Consider the following 10,043-nt stretch of genomic DNA (forward strand, 5'->3'; position numbering starts at 1 on the left):
CACTGCCTCTCTCTACTCTGTGTTTAATGGCTGCTCACACACAGAAGAGGGCCAAGCAAACCATAGAAACTTGCTGTGCCTCGTTATTAAACAGGCTTTCCTTGGGCAATGTCCGTCCATCCACTCTCTTCTCTTTTCATCTGTTCTTGTCTCTTCTCATGTCTTTTACATCCCAGCTATTCATCCGCGTTTGGCGTTTTATCATGGTGTTGTCTTAGTTGTAATTCCTCATTCCATTAGCTTGCTCCTATGGAGCCTGCTGAATTGAATTATGCTGAGGTAAAAAGAATATAAAAGCTTGTTTCCCAATTGGTCTAAATTATAGGAACAGAACTGATGAAAACCTTTTACAGAAGGTGCTAAATTCCACCATTAGCACTTTATCTGGAATAAAAATGTATTTTTTTGTCATGTCATCATCTTTATGGCTTTTTGAAGAACATTTTATCACTGATATTGCAGAGATATGATATTGCAGCACCAGCTGCAGCGCATTAGCTACTGTAGGTGAATAGAAAAAACCTAGAACACAGCCAAGATGCTCTCATGTATTAGCATGGCCCTCAGCGAGAGACAGAATGGAAGATAATCCATGTTTTGTGATATGAGCAGGCTTGGATGCCATTACAATACCTGCATTCAAAGGATTAGAATAGAGTCCCTGAGCCAGTGAGGTAGGCCCCATGGGCCCTTGTGTCTGTGCCTGTTTGAGCCATTACTCTGACAGCCTTTCTACACACTTGACTAGCCAAAGAACTAAATGGGTTAAGCATGAATGTTATCTAGGGGACCGGGCAGGTGCAGTTAGCATTCTGCTCAACACAAACTAGACATTCACACTTAGTCACACACTTTATTTTTCTTATCAATGTTTTTTCTGCCATCTTCTCCCTCTCTTTTTTCTGTTACTTCTATCTCTGTACATATGCTCTCTCTCTCTATCTATTTCTCTCTTTCTCTCTCTCTCCTTCCCCTGTTCCATCCCAAATTGCCCACATGAGTCTGCCATAGAAAAGAGGCATTGCTGAATCTTATTTGTCTTGTTACAGACTAGGGGGGCTAGTACAGTACCTCAACTCCCTCTGGAGCAGGAGAGGATAACAGCTCTCACCTACCATATCTGCATCACCATGGTAACAGCTCTCAGGTAGATCTGATCTGATCACTGTGACAGGACATAGCAGAATATCAGAGCACCTTTCACCTGTGTGATATAAACTGTATTCAGAGCACAGAGTTACAGTTGAGCAGTAAGTGTTGATGTCTTTGGAATGTCAGATCTAAGTGTCCACTTTATTGGACCTGCTGCTCTTTCTCTGGGCATAGATGTGTTCATACACTGTCCCGTGGTTGCTATATAGAGACAGACAGATTGGTTTGACTTTAGTTTCATAAGGCTTCCATTTTAAGAACATACAGTATTCGCACAGAGGCAAACCACTTGGACAATGCGAATGTAAGGCTTTATTTGTGCATCTTCAAATGTCAGTATTATTTAGATCCCTGTGAAATATCACCATCACTTTAAAACCATTGAGAAATTACAACACGTATACAAAATGTGTGGAATGACTCACTGTGGAACATCACTGCATGACACTATCAGCAGAGCACAGCCACCACCAATCAAACTCAATGCAACCATTTGAGAATCAGATGAGGTATAATTAGAGTATATATAACAGGCGGTTCACAAACGTGTGTCCACAGTTTTCAATTCAACAGCACAAACTTACTCAAGCATGAAACGATTTGTCATTAAAAATATCAATCATTTTAAAGACACTGTTATCCAGAGGAACTAGGGTTAAGCACCTTGCTCACGGTTGTACAATAATGTACATGAATGTGAGCGGAGCCAAACCACTCACATTCACACTATTCACACAGTCTTCTCTCACTTTATTTCCATTTCTGATACATTTTCCAGTCTACTCCGATGTCCTCTTAAAAACTCACTTGCTAAATCCTTCCTTCCCCTTCAGTATGCCTTCTTCTTGTCATCTTTCTCTCTTACAGTCCACCCCTGTAGATATTACAACTTCGTCCACGTGCCCTCGCAAACTTCATATCTGGAAATCTACATGGGAGTGGTGACCTAGTGGTCAAATGTAATCAGCTACATGTAATCTGATCACAAAAAAACTGTAACTGTAATCTGTTATGTTACCAGCAAAAATATTGTAATCAGGTTAGAGATACTTTTGAAAAAATAGATGATTACTTTTTGGTTTAGGCTAATTTTAAATTCAGAAAGGATGTTTGAGAAAAAAATACATTATGACTCCTTGCTGTTTCTCAATGACATTCAATTAAGTTTGTTCCACCTGAGCGAGTCTGACCACAAGTCAGAGACCCCTATGATGACACAACAAATGCGTTTGATGGATCCTTTTAATTTTCTTCAAATGCCTCTTAATGGCAGAGTAATCCAAAAGTAACTGAAGATAATCAGATTACGTTACTGAATTTGGGCAATCCAAAAGTAATGTTACTGATTACAATTTTAAGACAGGTAACTAGTAATTGCAACGGATTTCACTAAGACAGTAACATACCCAACCCTGCTTATGGTCAGGTATCAATATACAAAAGTATTTTCAGATCTAGTTAAGTTTGTGAGGGTAAGTAGATGAGGGGAAAATATATATGAAATGTGATCTAAATATCATTGACCAATATGATAGGATTAAGCCCTTTAGAGGTGACATCTCCCTGACTAATGATGATTGGCTGTCCTAGACTGGTCTGTGGCAAGCGGAAGCTCCCTATTGATTGGTTGAAGCTACCTTGGCTGTAGTGCTGCTGGCCAAAGCTCTCCCGTGATTGATCAAAACTAGCCTGCCTGTATGGATGTTGATAGAAGCTGTCCCCTGATTGGTCGAAACTGCTTTGGCTGTAGAGCCGTTGGCTCATCCCATTGGCCCGTCTCCCAGAGGCGCTTCTCATTGGGTACCTCTGGCCAGTCTTGTACCAGCCTGTCTCTTTGAAGACAAACCAGATGTTGCCGGTCCAGAGGATAAAGTTTACAAAACCAAAAACCTGTATAAAGGTACAGAAAGTGGATATTTAGAGTGCATGTTGACGTTTCTTGTCCTGGAGTCAAAACTGAGACAGATATCCCCTTAGATAGGCTAGCTGCAAAGCCAAAATTGGCTATATTGTAAAAATGTATGAAAACAAAAATGAGCTTTTTTGGTCTTAGTTTAAGGTTATGTCACGCCCTGACCTTAGAGATCATTTTTATGTCTCTATTTTGGTTGGTCAGGGCGTGAGTTGGGGTGGGCATTCTATGTTTTTGTTCTATGTTTTCTATTTCTATGTGTTTGGCCGGGTGTGGTTCTCAATCAAAGGCAGCTGTCTATCGTTGTCTCTGATTGAGAACCATACTTAGGTAGCCTTTTCCCACCTGTGTTTTGTGGGTAGTTGTTTTCTGTTTTGTGTGAGTACCTGACAGAACTTGCGTTTTGTTCCACTTTTGTTTTTTGTTTCAGTGTTCAGGTTATTAATAAACATCATGAACACGTACTACGCTGCGCTTTGGTCTACTCCTTCTTCATCAGACGAACATCGTTACAGAACTACCCACCACCAAAGGACCAAGCAGCGTGGCCAGGAGGAGCAGGGATCCTGGGCCCGGGAGAAGAGAGAATGGAGGACATCGTGGACATGGGAGGAGGTGATGCCATGGAAACAGGCTGAAGTAGCGAGGGAGGAACAACTTCGCTACCAGGAGTCACGGCAACGAATCAGACACGAGAGGCAGCCCCCCCCATTTTTTTTCATTCAGGGGGGGGGCACACAGGGAGTGTGGCAGAGTCAGGATTCAGACCTGAGCCAACTCCCCGTGCTTACCATAGGGAGCCGAGGATGGAACCAGAGCCAGTCGGGGTGAAATTGGAGGTGAGCGACGGGAGCAAAGCAGAAACAGTGAAGGAGTTGATGGGGAGATTGGAGGAGGGAGTAATGAGAGAGTTGCTGTGTTGGTGCATGAGGCACAACATCCACCCGACGGAGCGTGTCCTCGATTTGATGTCACCTGAGTCTGCTCTCCATACTCGTCCTGAGGTGCGTGCTAGCCGTCTGGTGAAGACTGTGCCAGCCCCACGCACCAGGCCTTCTGTGCGCCTCCCCAGCCCTGCAAGTCTTGTGCCAGCTTGGCGCTCCAGACCTCCAGTGCGCCTTTACAGCCCGGTGAGTCCTGCGCCGGCTCTAGGCAGGGTTTCCCCAGTTCGCCAGGAGGACCGAGTGCAGCCTGTTCCAGTTCCTCGTACATGCTGGGCTAGAGTGGGCATTCAGCCTGGAAGAGTGGTGCCAAGGCTACGCACCAGATCTCCAGTGATCCCCCACAGCCCGGTCTATCCTGTGCCTCCTCCACGGACCAGGCCTCCAGTAGGTCTCCACAGCCTGGTGAGTCCTGTGCCGGCAGCCTGTCCGGAGCTGCCAGAGTCTCCCTCCTGTCCGGAGCTGCCAGAGTCTCCCTCCTGTCCGGAGCTGCCAGAGTCTCCCTCCTGTCCGGAGCTGCCAGAGTCTCCCTCCTGTCCGGAGCTGCCAGAGTCTCCCTCCTGTCCGGAGCTGCCAGAGTCTCCCTCCTGTCCGGAGCTGCCAGAGTCTCCCTCCTGTCCGGAGCTGCCAGAGTCGCCCTCCTGTACTGGAGTCGCCCTCCAGAGGCGCCACATAAGTGGGCCAAGCTTAAGGTGGAGCGGGGTCCACGTCCCGCACCAGAGCCGCCACCACGGATAGATGCCCACCCAGACCCTCCCCTATAGGTTTTGCGGCCGGAGTCCGCACCTTTGGGGGGGGGGGGGGGTACTGTCACACCCTGACCTTAGAGATCCTTTTTATTTATGTCTCTATTTTGGTTGGTCAGGGCGCGAGTTGGGGTGGGCATTCTATGTTTTTGTTCTATGTTTTCTAAATCTATGTGTTTGGCCGGGTGTGGTTCTCAACCAGAGGCAGCTGTCTATCTTTGTCTCTGATTGAGAACCATACTTAGGTAGCCTTTTCCCACCTGTGTTTTGTGGGTAGTTGTTTTCTGTTTTGTGTGAGTACCTGACAGAACTGTTGCGTTTTGTTCCACTTTTGTTTTTTGTTTCAGTGTTCAGGTTATTAATAAACATCATGAACACGTACCACGCTGCGCTTTGGTCTACTCCTTCTTCCTCAGACGAACATCGTTGCAGGTTAGGGTTAGGGTTAGCAGTGATTTTTAAGGTTAGGGTTAGGTTTAAAGTCAGATTTGATGACTTTATGGCTGTGCCAGTTAGTGACCACTCTGCAGAGCTGCCTCCAGAACAAGATTCATGATGAAAAATGCTAACCTGCATTTAGAAATTGGGTCTAAACATCAAACTGTCAGATTCAGAATCAGATAATGATATTGACATAAAACAAATGGTTGCTAAGAATTTTTGTTGCTGTGCACATCATTTTAAACATCATCAACAATCGTTTGAAGGACGAGCATTGCGTAGGAGTAAACACCACCTGTCTGAAGACAATGGAGCTGACATTGATCAGCATTGGTGTTTCATGCTTAAGGGCTATGTCCCAAATTGCACCATATTCCCTATATAGTGCACTACTTTTAACTAGGGCTCATAGAGGTCTGGTCAAAGGTAGTGCACTTCATGGAAAATAGGGTGCCATTATGGACGTCACCAATGACTCACCACAGATGTGTTGAGCTCAGACCAGACTGGGTGGTGGGAAGCTGAACACCGGTTGGCCGGGTATCTGCAGGCAGAGATGAGCAGGAGGACCTGGGTGGGATCAGTGGCTGACTTTACATCAGACAGAGATTTGGCCCAAGCACAGGAACTCACCAACCACATGAAGGCGAATAGCACAGTCACTACAAAGTCCTGGTTAGCAGGGAGAAATGGAGAAGGTTATTATCAGGTTCAATTCGATCGTGAGAGTTGAGGTGTGAAAAACATGATAGGGTGATGTTATAAATGAGGTTTAACTTGCTTCCCGACTCTCAGCGTACATCGTTACAGATACCATTTGAAAGGAAACACTTTGAAGTTTGTGGAAATGTGAAATGAATGTAGGAGAATATAACACATTAGATCTGGATAATACAAAGAAAAAAAAGATAATACAAAGAAAAACCATACATTGTTTTGTACCATTGTCTTTAAAATGCAAGAGAAAGGTGAGAAATGTATTATTCCAGCCCAGGCACAATTTAGATTTTGGCCACTAGATGGCAGCAGTGTATGTACAACGTTTTAGACTGATCCAATGAGCCATTACATTTCTGTTCAAAATTTTGTATGGAGACTGCCCAAATGTGCCTTGTTTTTCTGTAACTTTTCAAGTTCATAACTGTGCAATCTCCTCAAACAATAGCATGGTATTCTTTCACTGTAAAAGCTACTGTAATTTGAAAAGTGCAGTTAGATTAACAAGAATTTCATCTTTCTGTCAATATGTCATATGTCATATTCTGTCATATGTCTATGTTCTGGTAAATGTTCTTGTTAAATAAAACCTCAGGCTAATCGCATTAGCCAACGTTAGCAACCATCCCTAGGGGGACCCACCAATCCTGTAGAGGTTTTAAGCTACCGCTGCCTTGTAAATTATTGAATTCAATGTATCTCAATTAATAGACACATTATACAAATCAACTCACCACCAACGGTCCTCTGTTACCCTCGCGATACTTGTTCTGGTAGTAGATGTACACTACGGTGGCCATCAGGGAATAGAGGAAGGCAAAGACAGCCACGGTCACAAAAAACTGAGCTGAGGAGGAATAGTCTCCTACTAGGAAGATGCTCTCCTGTCTGTTCCTCTCACACAGCGTGGGTTGGAAATGGACCTGCTGTAATCTATCAGATGACAAGAACAAGGACATGGTCACAGTTAGAGCCTTTTATTGAGAAGAGTGAGGCTCTGATCACAGGTGGGTGAGAATGAGGTGGAGAATGTCATGACCATCATCATGCAAGTCATTATCATAGTAAAAACAGCTACATGAAGACAGATGTCTTGCTGTAGCTATGTCGTCAGTAAAATGTCTCTCATCAAAACTCAATGTGTTAGAATCCTAATCACCTGTTACAGTAGTTTCCATTTATTTTATTTAACCTTTAATTATACAGGTTAGTCATTGAATTCAAATTTTGTTTACAAGAGAGATCTGCAGTTATGCCATCTGACCTATAAAATAACAAAGTCCTGCATAATGTTAGGGTATGTCCAGGTAAAAGTAAGGTATGAGCAGAGTGTTTGAACACAATAATTTACAGAAAGTAGAGATAGACCCTGCTGCTTCTTGATTCATTCAAAAAAATACAAACAATCTATTTTAAAGAACAAAAGTCTTTCTTGGTAAGGAACCCTTCCATTACGAATGGAATCTGACAGGCTTTAAAGGTAGCGATTGTTAAACTGAGTGAAATAAGTTCCTCTCACTGATCTGCATGAACCTGCGATCTTCAGAGAGACAGAGAGAAGAGAGAGGAGGGAGAGAGGAGGGAGAGAGCTAGAGGTAGAGGTATATATATTCCTCAGAATCACTGTATGATGCTCAGGAGTCTCAATTATGAATCTCTCCCCTGATCATCAAGAGTCTTTCCACATTACTCTAAACCTGAGCTGAAAGGTTTAAGGTCTTCAAGGGAACAAGTAGATACATGTGAGATACTGAATGTGGAAACAAATGAATGATTTCTGGGGATCAGACACAGGCTCCGACACAATTGTCTGTCTGACAGCTCCAGCTCCATATTCCATCATCTTTCAATCAAAACATAGATTTAATTTTTTTATAGATGGAAAATCAAACTCAGCCTCCACACCTCCACCCTATCTGTCAAAACACATTTACAGACGGACAACACTGTCATTGTCTCACCAAGGCTATATCCCCACATGCACAGTAGATTACAATACAGAGTTACTTAGTGAAGTGTTGTTGAGTGTTTATCTGGATAATGTTACTTGTCTCTCAACGTGATATACCCATGCATGTGACATGTAACATTGACATGATCCTTTTACTTCATTTTGCACATTTTTGCAAATAACAGCATGTATTACCTGAAGGGATAGGCAAAGTTTACTGTGATGCTAAGGTTGCTCTGGCTCTTGTCCAGACATTCCACTCTAACCCGCAGGTGACCAGAGTACCCTCCACATGTTGCAAATGCACAGATGGCAAAGATCTGGAAAATAAATATATTATTAAACTCCTACTCATTGAGCATGCTAGGCAGCGACTGTGTTCCAAATGATACCATATTCCCTATATAGTTGGCAAGCTACTTTTCACCAAAAGTAAAAAGTAGTGCACTACACAGGGAATAGGGTGCATTTGGAATGCAGTTAATAGTTGCTCCTGGTCCCTCCTTTCCTGTCTGGTCCTTTACAAAACTGCTAAAGCAACAGCTGGACCTAATGAGCCCCAAAGGAGCGTCTATATCAACACCCTGACAGATGCTGCCTTTGGGAAAGTTATCATGTGTATGATGTATGCTGTATGGTGTGGATATATGGTGGAATGAGCGTGAGACTGTTGATGGATCCTAAAATCAAATAAAAACTGCTCTTGCCAGTAGTGGAGAGTGTGGTAAGTTGTGCCAAAATGGTAAGTTGAGCCAGCCTTGTTTCAAGGAAACCATACACAAAATGAATCATTTGACCAAATATTTAGGAAGAGGTCATGTGTGGAAACTACATGGAAAAAGTGGTAGAGATTTTCAACAAGTCAAATAAATGTATTGTATTAGATGTTTCATGATGCTTGTACCTAAGCCAAAGTAAATCATTTTAAGATTGTTCTACATCAGTTGGGGTCTCTATAAGCTTCAATAGGAGGTCCTACACCTAGCATGAAAGTGCAGCCTTGTAGCTTTTCCAGTACTAGTAGTCATATTATAAGTTCAACATTTGCAAAACACCCAGTTTTCATAACTTCATAACTCTCCATATTCTTATAATTTTGTCCAAAAGGAAAAGACTTGCTGTCGCACAAGGTTAGCAAATAAGGGGGTTCCATAAAGCCCAGCTCATTGGCTATCTAGCTAGCTTTGTTTGACCCCGATTGGTGCTAATTTGACAAAGTTACAGTCAATCAAGTGAAGACCGCCCGCGTCATCTGCGTGCCATGAAGGCGTCGCTCTTTGACCAAATTTGGTGTCCTATAGGATATACTACACCCCTAATGATATAGTGAAGTCTGGTTACGTTCTAGGATCTCTGAGGAATAAATATGAATGTAATTTGACTGGTTGAAACAATGTTTAGGGTTAGATTTTCACAGATTCCTTTCTTTGCAAATTGAACGAGTGGAAATACAAAATCGATCGTACATGCTATATGGACCTTTTTAGGATATGAAAAATAATTGTATCTAACAAAACGACACTCCTGTTATCTCTGGGATCCTTTGGATGATAAATCAGAGCAAGATTTCAGAATGTAAGTACACATTTCACCTTCAGAGGTTAATTTATCAAACCTATCGAGGTGAAAAAAGTGTTTTGTTGTTAGGAGCTCTCCTCAAACAATAGCATGGCATTTTTCCACAGTAATAGCTACTGTAAATTGGACAGTGCAGTTATATTAACAAGAATTTAAGCTTTCAGGCGATATAAGACTTATATGTACCGACATTTTTTGTTTCTCTAAAATCTGTGATCGTGACACAAGGCGCTGCATGATTTACAACTGTCCCGTTGATGGGGCACCTATCCCTAAGAAGTTTTAATTTTCAGCCTGTGTTAAAATATACTTTTTTATTTATTTATTTATTTATTTTTATTTATTTTACCTTTATTTATACAGGTTTTTTCTCATTGAGATAATATCTATTTTCCAAGAGAGACCTGGTCCAATAGCAGCAGGGGGGACAACGTTTCAGACAAAACAACAATACACTAACACAACATTAAACAAAACTATAAACACACATACAATACAACAAACATTTTACATTAACAACACAAACATCTTGACTAAAAACAGCTGGCCTAAAAACAATTACACTCTTCTATGATATATACATTGATCAAGTGTTTAAACTCCAC

At 42.4% G+C, this 10,043-nt stretch overlaps 1 protein-coding gene across 1 annotated transcript in view; it reads right to left on the reverse strand.

The window, feature by feature from the left end:
- Nucleotides 1–2,661: 2,661 nt before the first annotated feature.
- Nucleotides 2,662–10,043, reverse strand: part of LOC120064686 (synaptoporin-like) — a 14,623-nt gene continuing 7,241 nt past the window's right edge. Inside the window, exons 2-5 of the mRNA XM_039015306.1 lie at nucleotides 8,056–8,180; nucleotides 6,644–6,842; nucleotides 5,673–5,864; nucleotides 2,662–3,042 (exon numbers count right to left, since the gene is read on the reverse strand). Coding sequence (XP_038871234.1) covers nucleotides 2,662–3,042; nucleotides 5,673–5,864; nucleotides 6,644–6,842; nucleotides 8,056–8,180 — 897 coding nt within the window. The remainder of the gene's footprint in view (nucleotides 3,043–5,672; nucleotides 5,865–6,643; nucleotides 6,843–8,055; nucleotides 8,181–10,043) is intronic.

This window comes from Salvelinus namaycush, chromosome 20 (genome assembly GCF_016432855.1).
Source record: "Salvelinus namaycush isolate Seneca chromosome 20, SaNama_1.0, whole genome shotgun sequence".
Classification (NCBI taxonomy): Eukaryota; Metazoa; Chordata; class Actinopteri; order Salmoniformes; family Salmonidae; genus Salvelinus; species Salvelinus namaycush.